The sequence below is a fragment of the Oncorhynchus mykiss genome, chromosome 10 (assembly GCF_013265735.2).
Source record: "Oncorhynchus mykiss isolate Arlee chromosome 10, USDA_OmykA_1.1, whole genome shotgun sequence".
Classification (NCBI taxonomy): domain Eukaryota; kingdom Metazoa; phylum Chordata; class Actinopteri; order Salmoniformes; family Salmonidae; genus Oncorhynchus; species Oncorhynchus mykiss.
Window position 1 is genome coordinate 46732259 of NC_048574.1, and position 18652 is coordinate 46750910.

The 18652-nt window shown below is 40.9% G+C and overlaps 1 protein-coding gene across 3 annotated transcripts; it reads left to right on the top strand.

Annotated features, from left to right (window-relative positions):
* Positions 1-617: 617 nt before the first annotated feature.
* Positions 618-15468, top strand: LOC110534106 (rho GTPase-activating protein 31). 3 transcript variants are annotated; one of them, XM_021618778.2, is made up of 13 exons: positions 618-1181; positions 1302-1401; positions 4667-4769; positions 5049-5193; positions 7721-7803; positions 7915-8022; positions 8236-8375; positions 8533-8740; positions 9106-9230; positions 10916-10972; positions 11141-11851; positions 12001-12176; positions 12289-15468. In XM_021618778.2, the coding sequence occupies exons 2-13, from the start codon at positions 1302-1304 to the stop codon at positions 14392-14394; spliced, it is 4062 nt and encodes a 1353-aa protein (XP_021474453.2). In that variant the 5' UTR covers positions 618-1181; the 3' UTR covers positions 14395-15468. The 3 variants fall into 3 exon arrangements, with proteins under 3 accessions (XP_021474453.2, XP_021474452.2, XP_021474454.2); XM_021618777.2 differs by having other exon boundaries at positions 618-1401; XM_021618779.2 differs by having other exon boundaries at positions 618-1401; positions 9109-9230.
* The last annotated feature ends 3184 nt before the right edge of the window (positions 15469-18652 follow it).

Genomic DNA, 18652 nt, shown 5'->3' on the forward strand with positions numbered 1-18652 from the left:
AGTTCTACAGATTGCCAAGAAAATATTTAAACCAAATCAAAGAAAGGCCAACTACAGCTCTACATATGTTCATTAAAGTTAGTTTTATTCACTTCAAATATTGTCTGATGTTTTCAGACCTCAAAAGTGTTAAGTTTATTCCACATCCGACGTCCATCAGTTGTGTCGATCCAGGTATATGCTTTAAAATGAAATGGAAAACCCTGAATGTCTTTCAACCAACCCAGTAGCTATGTATTTAGGCCTACTGAGTTTTAGTAAGGTTGTTTTAAAGTATTGATTCATTCTGATTCGTTAAACATTAATTTGATATGAGGAAGTGTACTTCAAACACGTGGTTGGAGCTTCAGTCTGCTTTAGAGGGAAAAGGATTAAACTGCTAAGCAGTCAGTAACAAGAACCATGTGTCCCTTTTCCCAGTTTTCCCATCTGTGCCCTTAAAGCCCTCATTTCACTCTCCCCCCACTTCCCTCTTCCTTAAGAACCAGTCTGTTTTTGTTTTCCAAACAAGGCTCTCTGTACAGGAAATTGTGTACTTTGGGAGCATTCAGGAAGGCAAAGAGCAGATTTCCTGTTAGGACCATGGCAACAAAAAAAAGTGTGGATAAAAGGGGTCAGTAATCTCTAAACCAGAGGAGAAAGAGCAGTCCGCTATTCCCCTCCCATGACTTCACTTCCCTCCCCTTCTCACAGACTTGACATTTCAAATCTCCATACCACGCCAGTGCCACAACTACCATGACCTTCGAAACATGGAAAACTGGAAGCAGAAGGATAAAGAAACAATATTCCTGCGCCTCACTGGGTACATTTCCTCATATACAGAGGAGCCAAAGAACAGGGAGATTGTGTGGACGAGAGGAAAAGAGGAGGAGAGAAAAAAGGCAGAGGGACACTGAGTAAAAAAAACGACAGGAAACCAAATAATTCTGGTGCTGTTTTCTGCAAATCCTCCTGAGATAAATCACTTCAGAGGACTGCCATTCCCAATCCACATTTTACAATTATAACTGACAAGGGCTTTTCCCATACATTTTTGTAAGATTGATTGGAAATGTATAAAGCACTAAAACTCTGACAGAAAAGTGACGTCTGCTTCATTCTTCTCTCAAGGACTTTTCAGTCTCCCACACATTTAGTGTGGTTGGTCAAGATGTGAGCGGCTGAATCCTTTTTGGGAGGTTTGTATGGTTTTTACTTCTGGGCTACATCTCACCCCTTTCCCAGGGTCTGTTGGATCAATGGTTGTGTATTTGAGGATTTGTTTGTTCTGAACTCCTGGACTACTAAACTGGATCCAGATGAAGAATAAAGGAACCAAGCAGAGGTCCAAAAAGAAAGGATGTGAGAATGCATTCGGCTGTGACTTGACAGAACATCTACACAATTCAGGACAAGACGGTAAACTTGTTTCTTTCAATGTTTATTATGTTGCTTCCCTTTCCCGCTGCTTCCCTTTTCCAGCAGATTTCAGAAAATGTCATCATGCCCCCATAATATTGACCTTGTGAATTCTGAGTTACACAGGAACGGAGCCTAATCATTGGCCCATTATTCAACATGTACTAGAGTTGTTGAGGCCATTGTCATATGTCATGTTTACAGATTTATTAGACATGTAGTATTAACCATATAAACAACACATTTTGTTTTTTAATGTTTTTTAATAAAGAACAGATTTTGTTTTTAATTTAGCTATTACAATGTTGACTGTTTGCGACAGGATGTGTCATGGTACAGTTGAATTGTCTATACATGTATGGAACACCTCTAAGGTTTTAGGAGAATTCCGAATTAGATTGAGATTTATTTAACCCCATAATTTTGGGGGAAAACAATGTTAAACCTCTTTGCCTTGGATGATTTTGTAAACTTAATGTGAAATTGGTTAGGAAAGATCCATGCTGTTTTTAACAGTTGTATAGAAGATGATGTCGTTTATTCAGGTATGTGACACAGATGTATATTGCAATATGGATATCGATGTACATATGTTTTACATTCCATTAAGTCCTTTAGGCTCCCACAGAGTTTTAAATAGGGGATTTGTGAGTTAGGGTGTGGCTCATAGTCTTTTTTTCTCAACTTCCCCTGCCCACCAAGAGGCCTGTGTCTGGCTCGCTGTCTGAGGATTCTGGGTGGGCAACACTGCTCATTGGGGGGAGTGTCAGCCAACAGATCATATTTTAGACAACAATTGAGGATGGGTGTGTTTACCCAGATAGTATTTGAATGGAGGTAAAATTGTAATATGAAGTGAGGTAATGTGATGTGACTTGAAAACCTTTATTTTGAACAGATTTAACAGATGAACAGATGTAACCAATTTGATACAGTAGATCTTTGTTACACAATACACCCTTTTCTCTGCTACAGGGGAGAAGGTATAAATCACTATATGTTTAATATGATGATACTTTTTAGTTTTTATTTGTCAAATGGCATATATAATTCCGAGTGGCTTATAATAATATCTGCTTTTGTTGACATGGCACTTTGAGAGATCAGCTGTTGTTGAGTTGGTATTGAGGTTGCTGAAATGTTACTAACTCTGTTTGACCCTAGACAGGGAAGAGAAAGGATGTGTGTAATTACTTCATTTACACAGACAATTTACCTACGAGGATGTTATTTGATTGAACAGTTGTCGTCTAAAATAACAGCATCTCATTCAATAAGTCTTAGATTCCTTTTGAATCCGCAAGAAGATTTTCAGGCAAGCAGGAGTTTTCCTTCGGAGAAAATACTCTAAACTCACGGTGACTCAAATCCCATTCAGACCAGCCACCATTTTGACCACAGGCATGTCACTGAGAGTGTCTGTTCAGATGTGTAGTCCCTAAGCAAGCCTCATGTGGGAGAACAGACTTTCATTCATACTGCCCAGGGGAACCTCTGGCTAGTACGTTCCAAAGCTTCAAAGATGGAATAAATTATTTTAGTTTTGCTTAGCTAATGTTCAGCTGCATACGAATAATATCAAATCAAATTGTATTAGTCAACAGGTGTAGTAGATTTTACAGTGAAATGCTTACTTACGAGCCCCTAACCAACAATGCAGTTTTAAGAAATCATCATGTCTATGTGCTTACTGATTTATTGTTCAAGTTTAGTTGTGTTGTTCATGAGATATGTTAAGAGTCTGCAAATGAGGGAAACAATTTGTAAACTGTCATTGATCTATGCCACTGTTCCACTGTAAGTTGTTGAGTAGACCGACACTATATCGCTCTGCATTCTCTGGGGACACGAGAGATTGACCTCCATGCTTGTCATTGTGCGGCTAAAAATGTGAAACGGTCCACCGTCACTGGGGCACTGGCGAGATGGTTCCTTATCCCCTTGTAAAGAGTTCTGGGAAGGGCCTCATCTAGTGTATCTGTGAAGTGGGGAATGCCTGGTTGCCAAGTGGGAAGGTCTATTTAGCTTAAATTAGTTGAGCTTTGAGTCTCAAGTGCTTTCCTTGAGGGATAGAGGAGTTTACAGGAACATTGTCCACGGGGTATTTCTCGTCTAAGGTTGTTGCATACATTGGTTTGCTGATTTCAGTCCAGAATGGAACAACTTTGGCAAAAAGAAGTGAGCTATATCATATGGTTTTTCGATTAGCGTAGTAAGGAGGGACACTAACTGCTGTAGTCTACGCCATACCGTGCCAAAGCGGAGCTATACATGTTTCATTTCCAGTTGAAATGTATTATGAAGATGTTCTTTGATTTACAAGTATTCATTGGTGTGGAAAGCAACCCTACATTCCTCTCGAATACAGCATCGTAGATAACATATTTTAAGAATAGAGACATCCCAGTAGGGAATAGAGTTTGGAAAGCGATAGAGAATTGGGTGGTAACATTTGAAAGGCTATTTCTATTAGAGGAAGTGTCACAAGTAATACCAGCTGCAAGGATTGGGTGTGTCAACCTTCCTCTGAAACAAACAAACCATTTTTAACTTCCTGTGAAATTCCACCTTCTTCACAATCAGCAACCCTATGGAATACAAAGCCAAGCTACAGCGTAAAGTGTGTTTAGTATGATTTCAAATACTAAATAAGTACTAATACAATTTATACTAATGGCAATTGGTTTCTCCCAAACTATCCTCCTCACGCTTCTCTGTCCTTTTCTGCCATGGAAAAAAGGGTTGTCTCAAAGAATGAGCCAAAGATCCAGATTCTGACTCTGTTTATAGTAAATACAGCATTAAACTGACCCTGTCCAGTTCATAGAGGCTCTCTCTGTCCCTCCTCTTTCTCCCTTATGTCAGCAGTTGAAATGGAATGCCAGCATTTTCCCAACTGCTAAAACCCAAGATGCCACGTTTTTCCCATCCACTGCCCTAGACTGAAGACATGGCATTACGTTTTAAAATAATATAATGAACATTTCTGCTAAAAAAGAGAATGTCGCCTTTTGCAGAACACCAAAAGATACGTAACGTCGCATGTTATGATTTCTCGCATTAATAACAGCTTGTTCACGTACTTTCTTTACAACATCCATTAGAGTTTAATATGACCACCCTATAATATGTTGACCTTCACTCCTCAAAGTGTCTGTTGCCAGACTGAACCCTCAAAATGTTTTTATTTGGTTTGCCGCGTGTGTGTCTTTTCATGTCGAATGGATGGTTGAAATAATATTTGTTTATCGTTATTTCTTTTCAGTTCCCCAAGTTTTAAAGACGTGCGCAGAGTTCATTGAGAAACATGGCGTTGTGGATGGGATATACAGACTCTCAGGGGTCACCTCCAATATCCAGCGACTCAGGTAAGTATTTTAACCACATACTGTGCCTCCCAAAAGAATTTGGACAGGGAAGTCAACATTTCAGTTTGGGCTCTATACTATGCATGTTTGTCTAGTACGTTTAATCGATTTAGGCCATAATGAACGTACCATGCTGTACAACTTTAGTTTATTCAATATAAACCCTTAGCAGCCTACATTTCAATCTTACAAAACAACCCGCACATACTAGAGGGATTGTGGAAGCATCATTCGTCTCCAGCTGTATCGATACCCATGTGTTTGTGTGCTTACTTACAGACAGGAATTTTGCACTGAGTTGTGCCCTGACCTCACAAAGGACATGTACCTCCAGGATATCCACTGTGTGGGCTCCTTATGCAAGCTGTACTTCAGGGAGCTACCCAATCCTCTACTCACTTATGAGCTTTACAAGAAATTCACTGTGAGTACTGTTCAAAGAGGCAGTGTTTCTAGCCTGGCGGGTGGGAGCGTGGGGCCAGTAACCGAAAGGTTGCTGGATCGAATCCCCGAGCTGACAATGTAAAAATCTGTTGTTCTGCCACCGAGCAAGCAGTTAACCCACTGTTCCCTGGGCGCCGATGACGTGGATGTCAATTAAGGCAGCCCCCCCCCTCCCACCCCCCCGCACCCTTCTGATTCAGAGGGGTCGGGTTAAATGTGGAAGACACGTTTCAGTTGAATGCATTCAGTTGTACAACTGACTAGGTTTCCCCCTTTCCTTTCTACCTATAAAAATCGAATCAAAATCAAATCAAATGTTATTGGTTGCATGCGCCGAATACAACAGGTGTAGACTTTACAGTGAAATGCTTAATTAGGAGCCCATTCCCAACAGTGCAGTGTTTAAGACAAATATTTGCTAAAGAAAATAGTAACACAATAACAAGAACGAGGCTATGTACAAGGAGTAGCAGTACCGAGTCAATGTGCAGTGGTACGAGGTAGTTGAGGTAATAGAGTATGTACATGTGGCTAAGGATAAAAGTGGCTAGGCAATCAGGATATACAGAGCCGTGAAAAAGTATTTGCCCCCTTCCTGATATCTTCTTTTTTTTGCACATTTGTCACACTTAAATGTTTCAGATCATCAAAGACATGTAAATATTACACAAAGATAACCCTAGTAAACACAAAATGCAGTTAAGTGATGATTTTATTTATTAAGGGAAAAAAAGCTATCCGAACCGTCATGGCCCTATGTGGAAAAAGTAATTTTCCCCTAAACCGAATAACTGGTTGTAACACCCTCAGCAGCAACAACTGCTGAGACTGGCAATGAGTCTTTCACATCGCTCTGGAGGAATTTTGGCCCACTCTTGCTTTGCAGAAATGTTTTAATTCAGTCACATTGGAGGGTTTTCGAGCATGAACCGCCTTTTTAAGGTCACGCCATAGCATCTCAATCGGATTCAAGTCCGGACTTTGACTAGGACACTCCAAAACCTTAATAAAAAAAAAAGACATTCAGTGGTGGACTTGCTGGTGTGTTTTGGATCATTGTCCTGCTGCAGAACCCAAGTGCGCTTCAGCTTGAGGTCACAAACTGATGGCCAGACATTCTCCTTCAGGATTATTTTGTAGAGAGCAGAATTCATGGTTCCATCAATCACAGCAAGTCGTCCAGGTCCTGAAGCAGCAAAGCAGCCCCAGACCATCACACTACCGCCACCATATTTGATTGTTGGTATGATGTTCTTTTTCTGAAATGCTGTGTTACTTTTACGCCAGATGTAACGGGACGCACACCTTCCAAAAAGTTCAACTTTTGTCTCGTCAGTCCACAGAATATTTTCCCCAAAGTCTTGGGGATCATCGAGATGTTTTTTTGCCAAAAGGGAGACGTGCTTTTATGTTATTTTTGGTCAGAAGTGGTATTCGCCTTGGAACTCTTCCATGGATTCCATTTTTCCCAGTCTCTTTCTTATGGTTGAGTCATGAACACTGACCTTAACTTGAGGCAAGTCCGGCCTGCAGTTCTTTAGATGTTGTTGTGGGTTCTTTTGTGACCTCTTGGATGAGTCGTCGCTGCACTCTTGGGGTAATTTTGGTAGGCCGGCCACTCCTGGGAAGGTTCACCACTGTTCCAAATTTTCTCAATTTGTGGATAATGGCTCTCACCGTGGTTCGCTGGAGTCCCAAAGCTTTAGAAATGGCTTTGTAACCCTTTCCAGACTGATAGATGTCAATTACTTTGTTTGTCATCTGTTCCTGAATTTCTTTGGATCGCGGCATGATGTCTTGCTTTTTGAGATCTTTTGGCCTACTTCACTTTGTCAGACAGGTTCAACTTAAGTGATTTCTTGATTCAACAGGTCTGGGTGTGGCTAGTGAAATTGAACTCAGTTTTCAAAAAATGTGATTAACCACAGTAAATTCATGATTTATTAAGGGGTGGGGGGGCAATTACTTTGTCACATAGGGCAATGAAGGTTTGGATAGCTTTTGTTCCCTTAATAAATAAAATGATCCCTTAACTGCATTTTGTGTTTACTTGGGTTATCTTTGTGTAATATTTACATTTGTTTGATGATTTGAGTCATTATAAGTGTGACAATGTGCAAAAAAATAAGAAATGAGGAAGTGGGCAAATACTTTTTCACAGCATTGTATAATGAACAGAGTAGCCATAGCGTATGTGAACATGTGTGAGTGTGTGTGTGGCGTCAGTATGCATGTGTGTGTGTTTTGTGTGTGAGCATATGTAGTGTGCGTATCTGTGTGTGTTGGAGTGTCAGTGTAGTATGTGTGAGTGTGTGGGTAGAGTCTAGTGAGTGTGCATAGAGCCAGTGCAAGGGATTCAGTACAATACATCAGTAATGTGTCCACTTTTGGTCACAAGAATCCCTGTTTGATTTACATGAGAGATTAGTCATTTAATACTGTGGCATAATCAAAGAGAGAATGATGTGCAACACGGATAATACTTGTCTTCGTCTTTTACTGTTTAGGAAGCCGTCTCAGTCCAGGAGGATCATGAACGATTACAGCATATTCAGGATGTCATTAAAGAGCTACCACTCCCCCACTTCAGGTAAAACTCACTTCAGATGTTTGTTTCCCTTGTTCCCCTAAAGGACCTTTCCATTCCAACATTTATATGTGGTTTATAAGCTAAAAGAAAGTGTGTGTCCTCTCTCTTCAGGACTCTGGAATATCTTACCAAGCATTTGGCCCACCTGGCCACCTTAAGCCCCCAGACTAACATGCACAGCCGCAACCTGGCCTTGGTGTGGGCTCCAAATCTGTTGCGGTGAGCTCTACACATATTGTACACAAACCAATATCACCTTATCCAAGAACATACTAAAACAATTCTGCGATAACTACCTTTGGTTTGAGTTATACCCTATCGGATGCATTATTCCATATGGTAACTCTCAATGAGCAACGGTATAAAAAAAAAAACTCCTTGGTTGTGAATGAAAGCATTTCTACTTTTCTCTCTTGGCTTTGTGTTTTGTAGCTCTAAAGATATTGAAGTTGCATCCTGCAATGGGGACATGGCTTTCCTGGAGGTGAGGGTACAGCAGTCCGTGGTTGAGTTCATTTTAAATCACACTGAGCAGATCTTCAACCATGCAGCTGCACCAATAAAACCTAAAGGTATGCATGTCACAATGTTTGATCGTGTCCAATGTGTGCATTTAGACATTTCATGAATGTTGCCCTCTTGCTTGTGTCATTTATATGGCCATTGGACAATGGATTGTATTTATTGTCATGCCAACAGTAAAAAAAGCTACACAATGGTGTATTACAGGACCCGGTTTGATGTGTGGGGAGAAGTATGCCACTTTGCCTATCAGTGGCCAGGGTGGTCCAATGAAGCTGATGAGCCTGGAGGAGGCCCAGGCCCGCTCCCTGAGCCCTAACCACCCAGCACGGAAAGAACGACAACGGGAGAACAGTCTGCCAGATACCAGCACTGCCACGCTGTACCATACCGTCATAGACATATCGGATAGCAAGTGAGATGGATGAGGATTCAGCCGACTGATTTATTTAGTATACTCAACAAACATGCTTAATACACAAATCCTCTGGGCAGGCAGGCACCTGGATACATTTGGCAGTGAAAACATAAATAAATAAAAATAACCTGAATAAACATAATGTAGTATACAATAACTCATACACTGTACCGTGTATGCAGTGCAGTGCCTGGCAAATCAGTCTAGGTTGATCGTATGGTTTTAGCTACTGCACCCTTATTGTTACTGCATTGTTTTGCTGTACATACTGCTTTTACTCTTCAATAAACACACTGACTATCAACAAATACAAAAACAAAAACAGGCCATATTGTTCACAAATGTTTCTCCTTTTCTGTCAGAAGAAAGCTTTCTGGGAAATCCAAAACGTGGAAGTCCATCTTCAACTTGGGCAAGTCTGTGACAGACTCTAAGGGGAAACTGAGCCGGAATGGGAGTGTGTTCTTGAGAGCACAGAACATCACAGGTAAAAGCACTTGAACATTTTTACTGCAGTAGGCTAAATCAGGGTCAGGGTGATTCTTGGTGGTCTTGAACAAGTCTACTTGGCTGACATCGGGAAAAGAGGGTGTGCTATCAGTTGATCATTGTTGATTGATGTAAATCTGCTTGTTAGCTAGCTCCATATTAAATGGTTTACTGATTTAGTTTTAACTTCAATGCTCTTAAATAATAACTTCATCATTTAATATTCAGAATATTTTAACCCATGATATACAGTTCAGGCTGGCTAGTGGCTTGTGTGGATATTTTAGTATATGGTGGTTAGCAAGAGTCCAAACTACCTGTGTTGCTGCTGCCCTGACACACACGTGTAACTCCCGACTGAGGAAGGGATGGAGTTGGGTTGGAGGGTCGTAGATGCAGCCTCTCTTCTCTACTGTGTCTTTCTGATGCGCATAGGCTATCAGCCAACCAGACCGAATGCTGATGAGGATGTAAATCAAGTGTTACGCTGTGGCAGGACTGTTGACGGCTCATAATAATGGCTGTAACGTAACAAAATGTGGAAAAGGTCAAGAGGTCGGAATACTTTCCGAAGGCACTGCATCACTAGATTTGATTTACTACAAGATTAAGGGTATACTGTTCAACTTGCATAAGGTCTGGGTGCCTTATATGGAATACTGGACGACAAAAGGAGTCTATATTGAAAACATGCCCATGTCAGGGGAGATACCCATTTAGGAAATCCCTAGTTGCTGGGCTGCTCACTCCTGGCCCTGGGGGTCTGCTGTACTGTTGGTCGTCACTGTTGGTTGCCTTGGCCTAACATACCTGAAACCAATAATGAATGTTTCAGTAAGATCCTAAAGCTGAGTGGGGTGTGTTGGGTTGTGGCGCTGTAGGGCCGTGGATCCCTAGGTGCAGGACAGGGTGACTCCGTCATGTTGTGTGTAAGTAGAAATAGCCTTACATTACTTTTAGGCCTATGATATTAATTTTGTGTACTTTTTCTCTGTGTTAATGTGTAGGTGTATGTGTGTTTTTATTCAACTTTTGTTTTCCCTTGAGACATAAAAAAATGATGGGAAAGAAGCTGTGTTGGGGAGAGAGTTAAGTTATTGACTAGACTTGTGGGGGGTCTGGTGTGCAGGCGGCTTGGGGCAACTGGGCGGTCTGGCTGAAATTTGATAGAGGATGTCTTCATAAAGACAATCAAAGGTATTTGTGCTTTATTTGTAAGAGTTGTTCATTTGTTAGGCTGTTGGTTAAAGGAGCAACACAATATTGATTATTGAATTATCATTGATCTAGTTCAGTCTTATCAATCACTTAAACATATTTAATAAGGATATTTTACTTAGCTTGATGACTGTGGGCATTTTTGCTTACTTTTTGTTGTTCTAAATAGATGGCTAGAAGGTCCATGGGTCATGTTATATTTAGTAGAAATGCAGGAAATGAGCTTCAGATGCCCAAAATAATGGGAGGACCCCCAGATCGTCCGTGGGGTGGGGTATGCAAAATGGGTCAACTTTGAGCACCTCTATCTCCTAAATGCTTTGGCATTCAGGTCCAAAAAGTTACTCTCTGACCACTTCCATGGGCAGACATGTATGGAAAGTTTTGTTTCAATCAAAAGGGATGCTGTCAAAAATGTATTGAATTCAAATGGATTTACCCCATGACTGCATTCTTGATTCACAGAAAAGGCAGCTATCCGACCAGCTAGAAGCATGGACTCTTTGTGCTCTCTGCCAACAGGTGGGGCTGAATGCACTACATTGCATACAAAAGACTTTTGTCATAGTGAAATCTACTCACAGCAGTTCTCTCCAATAAACAAATCCTCATTGTAGCATTTGCTTTGTAAATAAGGCTGAGAAGATGTATATCTAACAATTTGTTTCACATTTGATTTCCAACACACAGATGATGACAAGCCAGGAAATTTCAACTCAGCGGACGAGGCCAACGGTTTCTTTGCACCAGGCATAAAATCCAGAACACTTGGATCTGACTCGCTCTATGACCTCAGTGAACACCAGAGGTGGGAGTTTGAGATTAAGAAATCGAGCGAGGCTACAGGTGGCAGCAGCCCTAACATGAAGAGAAGGGGCTCTCCAAGTGTTTCACCACCCCAAAAGAAGTCTCTACCTGAACAACTGAAGGTTTTCAAAGGCGATGACCTCAGCAGCTGCCAGCCCACCTCTCCTAAAAACAGGAGGATGCTGTATTCTGGCTCCACCCACAGCAGCACATCCAGGCCCTCGTTCCCAGGAAGCCTCTTCCCTGAGTCCTCCCCTAGGCATCAGCGCAAGGCTCTCAACATATCAGAGCCCTTTGCTGTGTCCGTGCCCCTGAGGGTGTCTGCAGTCATCAGCTCCAACAGCACCCCCTGCAGGGCAACAGGGAAAGAGAGGCCTGCTGCAGCTGCCCTGAAACCCAGCAGAGAGACCTCCCAGTCAGAGCAGAGTGATAGCAGCGGCAGCTCAAGTTTCAGAGAGCACCCCCTTGTAGAGAGCAGTGTGGGGAGTGAGAGCAGTATTTACAGTAACAGCAGCTCAACCCCTCTGGAAAAGGAGGCGAGACCAGCAGAGGAGAGGAGCAGAGAGGAGGCAGCTTCCAAAAGTGTGCCAGAAGGTAGGACATTTTCACCTGGTAACATAGAAAAAGTGTGTGTGTGTGTGCGTGCGTGCGTGCGTGCGTACACTCAGATTGAAAACCTTCCTCATTATCCATGGTAACCGCGTCTATTAATAAAATAATGACACATCTATTTATGTTATTAGTTTCAGGAAGTGAAGGAGAGGTGAAAGAGGTTCAAGGGAAGGTGGAAGTATCTGACCTGAGACAGTCTTCCACTCCCAACACAAGAGAGGAAGATAAAGAGAAACAGCAATCTCCTGGGAATCAACTGGACAGCCCGCCAGCACCGCAGCTTGAGACAAAAGAACTGACACAACTGGTATGTTTAATCTCCAGTTTAGCTCTGTGCTTCATCACATACAACATACAAAGGATTTTACAATGACAATGGCTGTCGCTTTATTAGGGCGTTTGTGATTTATGTCTTGCAGGATATGGGATCTCTACCTATCAAGGAAGAACTGTGGTGTGAGCTCCATCTTGAGCTGAAAATCACTGAGCCTGAGCTTGACATTATGGAAGAGGAGTTTATGCCTGTCGTTTGTTCCACCAAGAACACTCGCGAGGATGTTAAGGCAAAAAGAAGAACCAGTCTTCCAACTCACTCGTCATTATACAAGGGACAGCCTTTGACGCCCACCAGGCCTGCATTGACTGATCAAAGTGCTTCTACAGTAGCACATTCAGCAAGAAAGAACTCCTCAGACACACTATTTCCGTTGGACAAAACATTACATTTCATGGTTGGCACAGATATGAAAAATACACCTCTACATGCTGCTGATTCAACAGATAAAACAAAAAACAAACCCCACATTTCCCCAAAATCTAAGCACCCAGAAACAGATAAACCCATCAGCATCAAGCCACGACTTGTGGTTCCTCACCTCGCAGAGCCAAGTTTACATTCTACTCAACAAAGCCAGGTCATAAACCATTTGCAGCCAGGGGATGACATAACATACATAGGCATGTCTGTAGTAGAGAAAGGAAAAGAGCCATCATGGAAAAGTAAAAACCAAGATTGGGTCAAAGGGCTTTTCCATGATGATGGAAAGAATGCTTTGTCAGTAGTCATGGGAGGCATTGAGAGGCTTTCAATATGTTTGGAGGAAAGGCCCCACACCATGGGGCTAGCACACCAAAATGACGAGGATGGATGTGGAGGACACTCCGAATTGGAGGACTTGGAGGAGGAACCTTGGGAGGAGGTCTTCAGCTCCACCAAACAGTGGGTAACCAGTCCTCTTCATTCACCCACATTTAAGGATTTGTTTGGAAAACTAGATGTGTCTTGTTCTACGGAAGAAGGTTTGAGCTCCAAAGATCTAAATGTTCCTCCTCAATCTAGAGAAGACAAACCAACAAATGGATCATGTGCCGTGAGGAGCATAGAAGTGTTCCCAGGAAATAGCTCTCTAGCATGCAGCCGCAAAACAGAGACTAAAATCACACATCCACTTCCGTTACCCGCCAAAACCACCATGGTCGGTGATGAAGCAACGAGACCACACAGAGAGAACAGCTGCATAGCCAAGCAGAAAAACACCACCTCCTCCCAGAGATTCCACAGACAGACGTCTTATGAAGCATGTTATTCAGAAAAAACTGTGCAGGACAGTTTTTCCAAACACAGACCCTATTCACTCAATTTGGATTTAGGACTTCGATGCATCAGAGACATTTCCAATCAGCAAAACCTGGAGTCAGCTGAGTTGTCCTCCATTCAGAGAGGGGCAGTGACCCCGTCTGGGACCAAATCCAACGGCCTGTCCCAGGAACTGGAGCTGTTCCTGAGCGATCGTCAGGCCCCTGTGCGCCGGAACTCCGCCCCCGTCAGTGTGTCGTCTGTCAGGACGGCCTTCATGATAAAGACTTGCCAGGCCAAAGCCGTGCCTGTCATTCCCCCAAAGGTGCAGTACAGCCACATACCTCATCCCACAAACAATGATGCAGGAAATGAAGCAGAGAAAGAACTCACAAAAACCAGGGGAGAGAAACTAGATACTGTACCTCTTCTTCCATCTATCAGGGATCTAAAGGAGGAGTTGGAGAATAAGGAGCCAGCCCCCAAATCCCAAATAAGGCAGTCTATATCTACAGAGACTAATAAAACCACACCTGTTTCAGACCCACCGGTGCTGAGGAGGAAACGCTCCTCCAATGCAGAGGCCTTTGCTGACTGTCCAAGACCTGAACGGTCTACTGTTCTACAAAGACCGTCCTTTAGGAACCGCCAGAGACCACAGAGCCTCATCTTGTTCAGTCCACCCTTCCCCATCATGGATTACCCACCGCTAGGGGATGATGGTAAGCTCCTCCTCTCGGCCATCAGAAGTCCAACTGAAACATCAGCACTCGATGTCTTTTCTAAAGAGATGGATGAGAATCTCAGGACCCCAGAGGGGGTGACCCTGCGGAACAAAATGACAATACCCAAGAGTGGACAGAGGCTGGAGACCTCAACCAGCTGCTTTTATCAGCCACAGAGGAGGTCCATGATATTTGACAACAGGAGCCACAGGCAGATTGAATGAGACACTGGACAGTAACCAGTTTCCTAACACTACTCTGTTTATCCTTCTGCTCATCCTCCCTTTTCTTGGACTTATGTAAAAGATTGGAGCAATATTGGGCCTATAATTCTAACTTTGGGAAATGAACCATTTATTTGTTTCCAATGCTCCTACAACCACCCCTCTGTCCTGCAATAAAATAAGTATTCTCGACTAGTGGCGAAGATTTTAGTCCAAATCATATGCAGTAATGATCAATTAATATTCAAATTATATTTTTTAAATTCAAATGTTAGACATGTTTGTAATATGCATATGAAGGATAGACAGCCAAAGAAAGGAGAATGTTACATCGACCCATATTGCCATTGGTATTTGAGAAAATGTCTTTTACTAGTTTGCATGTCATCATTTGTAATCACAAGACTGCCTTTTTGCCAAAGAGAGTTGTACCTTCAGTGATCGCTGCTTTGTTTTTATTTCTACCTTTTTTCTTACATATTTTGTCAACTGATGAATGACTCCATACAGTATGGACCCACTGACGCCCAGCTATTGTCGCTGTGATCAGCTTTTATCCTGACATAGTATCAGGACAGTGTTTTTCCAACATTCTAAGTAATGAGAACAGGAGAAAGCAGCTACTTTAGTTGTAATTGTATTATAGACACTAAATGGTATTTATTTATCCAATTATCAATCTATAGATAGTCATTAACACACTTGACCAATTCTTTGTTGTTGTTGTTTTTATTTGGCTTCAATTCTAGTAGCCAGACATTACTTCACCAATTCTATATTGTGTAATGTTACCAATAGTTATACTGGTATGTGTTACCAGTGCTACCAGTGATTTATCAGAACTGACATAGTTGGTGTTCTCTTAATTGGACTGTAAAGTAATGTTTTGGTAAAGTTTTAGGATGAGGAGGACAGATGACAAAAGTACCTAATGTAAAAGTGTCTGTTGTGATGAAAACAGGCTTTGAAGAGAAATGTTTGCGTTTTAAAGAAAAGGATAGTGAGAGAAATGGATGTGCTGACACTTGTATTTGTGTATGATACAAGTGCAGATTGTAAAAGAGAGGACTCAAACACTATTCTCTAAATGTTTGCGAAGAGTTAAAACGAATATCAGAACAGGGATGCTGGTTGTTTGCAGCTGTATTGACATAATACTACATTTGTGACCTGTACAATTCTGTATGGGCCAAAATTGTATGTAATGTGTATAGCCACGGAAAGATATGAAAATTAAAAATACACGTATGGGCCTAACATATTTAGGCCTAACATATTTTCTAGGGATTTGTTCATAGAATGATTTGTCGTAATGATTTATTTGGGGAAAAAAGCATGAACTGGCGTACAAACCAGAGAAAATGATTTAGTTTAGAGGTGCTGACTAACTGCAAATAATCGGTAAACTATGAAAATAAAGAGAGTCGCACACTGTATATATATATATATATATATATATATATATATATATATATATATAAACTCCCAGTAATTTATTGGGTGAAACACCAATGTTTCGGCATCACTGTGACTTCTTTATTTTTATATGTTACAGTTTGTAATGATTTATTTTGACAACATAGTCAAAAGTTTGGACACACCTACTCATTCAAGGGTTTTTCTTTATTTGACTATTTTCTACATTGTAGAATAATAGTGAAGACATCAAAAATATAAAATAACACATATGGAATCATGTAGTAATAAAAAAAAAAGTGTTAAACAAATCAAAATCATTTTTTTGTATTTATTGGTTCTCTTAATTTTGATAACGGAGATGAAAATGTATTGAATTTAAGGTTATTTGTTGAACAAAAAAGGTAAATATTTGTATTACTTCTTCACTGGTAGCTCTGCACTGAAGTTTATTGGAAGCATTCTTTGTCATCCTCAAATCCGACTGAGTGTAGTGGAAAATTACTCCCAATATCACTCACAAAGAACTGCAGGAAAACAAAGATCTAATTCTCCATGTTGCTTTTCCTCAGCACATTTAAGTGGCATTTTAAGTAAGGCCATTTTACAATATTTGGGCCTATTTGCTGAAATTAAACTGATTTTGATTAATGCATACATTGTCTCAATGCAAGAGCAACTACAGTAACACTTGGATTTTGTGTTACATCCTGAATTAAAAATGGATGAAAAATATTATTTCTCACACATCTACATACAATAACCCATAATGACAATGTGAAAACATGTTTTTAGAAATGTTTGAAAATGTATTGAAAATGAAATACAGAAATATCTGATTTACACAAGTATTCACACCCCTGAATCAAAACTTTGTAGAAGCATCTTTGGCGGCAATTACAGCTGTGAGTCTTTTTGGGTGTCTCTAAGAGCTTTGCACACCAGGATTATACAACATTTGTCCATTACTCTTTTCAAAATTATTCAAGCTTTGTTAAATTGATGGTTGATCATTGCTAGACAACCATTTCCAGGTCTTGCCATAGATTATCAAGTCGATTTAAGTCAAAACTGTAACTAGGCCACTCAGGAACATTGTGTCGCCCTTGGTAAACAACTCCAGTGTAGATTTTGCCTTGTGTTTTAGGTTATTGTCCTGCTGAAAGGTGAATTTGTTTCCCAGTAGAATGAACCAGGTTTAACCTCTAGGATTTTCCTGTGCTTATAGCTGTATTTTGTTTATTTTTATCCCTAGTCCTTGTCGATGACAAGCATACCCATAACATGTTGCAGCCACCACCATGCTTGAAAATATGAAGAGTAGTACTCAGTGATGTGTTGGATTTGCCCAAAACAACACTTTGTATTCAGGAAGATTTTTTTCCCAGTATTACTTAAGTGCTTTGTTGCAAACAGAATGCATGTTTTGGAATATTTTTTATTCTGTACCGGCTTCCTTATTTTCACTCTGTCATTTAAGTTAGTATTGTGGAGTAACTACAATGTTGTTGATCCATCCTCATTTTTCTCCTATCACAGCCAAAAAACTCTGTAACTGTTTTGAAGTCACCGTTGGCCTCATTGTGAAATTCCATAGTGGTTTCCTTCCTCTCCGGCAACTGAGTTAGGAAGGACACCTTTATTTTTGTAGTGACTGGGTGTATTGATACACCATCCAAAGCCTAATTAATAACTTCACCATGCTCAAAGGGATATTCATTGTCTGCGTTTTATTTTGTTTTAGACACATCTGGCTATTGGTGCCCTTCTTTGCAAGACATTGAATAACCTCCCTGGTCTTTGTGGTTGAAATTCACTACTTGATTGAGGGACCTTACAGATCATTTGTATGGGGTAGTTATTAAAAAATCATGTTAATTAACCACTATTATTGAACACGGGATGAGTCCATGCAACTTCTTATTTGATTTGTTAAGCACATTTTTACTCCTGAACTTATTTATGCTTGCCATAACAAAGGGTTGAATACTTATTGACTCAAGATGTTTCAGTTGTACATTTTATTAATTTAAAAAACATTCTACAAAGAAAATTCCACTTTGACATTATGTGGTATTGTGTGTAGATCAGTGGCACAAAATCTCAATTTAGTCCATGTTAAATTCAGGCTGTAACACAATAAAATGTGGAAAAAGTAAAGGGGTGTGAATACTGTCTGAAAGCACTGTATATTTCTTCTGCAGTGAAGATTTGTTTGAATACTATTGCATGCAAAAAAAAATGTTTTTATGCCTATGGAAGTTGATGCAGTATTTTTTTGGATACATATTTAATGTTGGCACTTATTTTTGTTGGCACAAAACTACCTCCCTACTTTCATTCGTTTGTATGGGTTACCTTCAGATGAGTCCCGTGACACTCAGGGTCGTAGAGAAAAATGGGCATGACGCCTTAGCTAGGGAAACCTTTGGCTTTGCCCTTTTTTGCTGTCCTCCCATAGACTTTTGTTTATGGGGCAAGAATGAGAAGTTGGTGAACACTTCTGTGTGGGAATGGACAAAGTCATATTTGAAAATGACAGGCGCATGCAGGAAAGGGATGACGCCCATTTTGCAGGCCTTTACATGGTTGATGGCTCCCATAGTGTCCTGCTGTGACAGCACTGTCTCTAGGCCAAGGATAATCAGCATCTGTGTTCTGCAGCCTGAAGTGGGACTCACACTTCACCCAGTCCTCTGACCCATACACTTCACAGTACTTAGACTGCAAGAGGAGCACTCTGGTTACTAAAACACTTCAGTTAATAGAGTTTATTCAGAAGTTTATACAGTTCTGACTAGAGGGAGTGAGTACACCCGGCCTGAGGAGAGACACATGGAAA

Coding starts and splice junctions, on each gene's coding strand:
- LOC110534106 (XM_021618777.2), top strand. CDS start 1,302: ATGAAGAATAAAGGAACCAAGCAGAGGTCCAAAAAGAAAGGATGTGAG. Junction 1,402..4,666: donor ACACAATTCAGGACAAGACG/GTAAACTTGTTT, acceptor ATTTCTTTTCAG/TTCCCCAAGTTTTAAAGACG. Junction 8,741..9,105: donor ATAGACATATCGGATAGCAA/GTGAGATGGATG, acceptor CTTTTCTGTCAG/AAGAAAGCTTTCTGGGAAAT.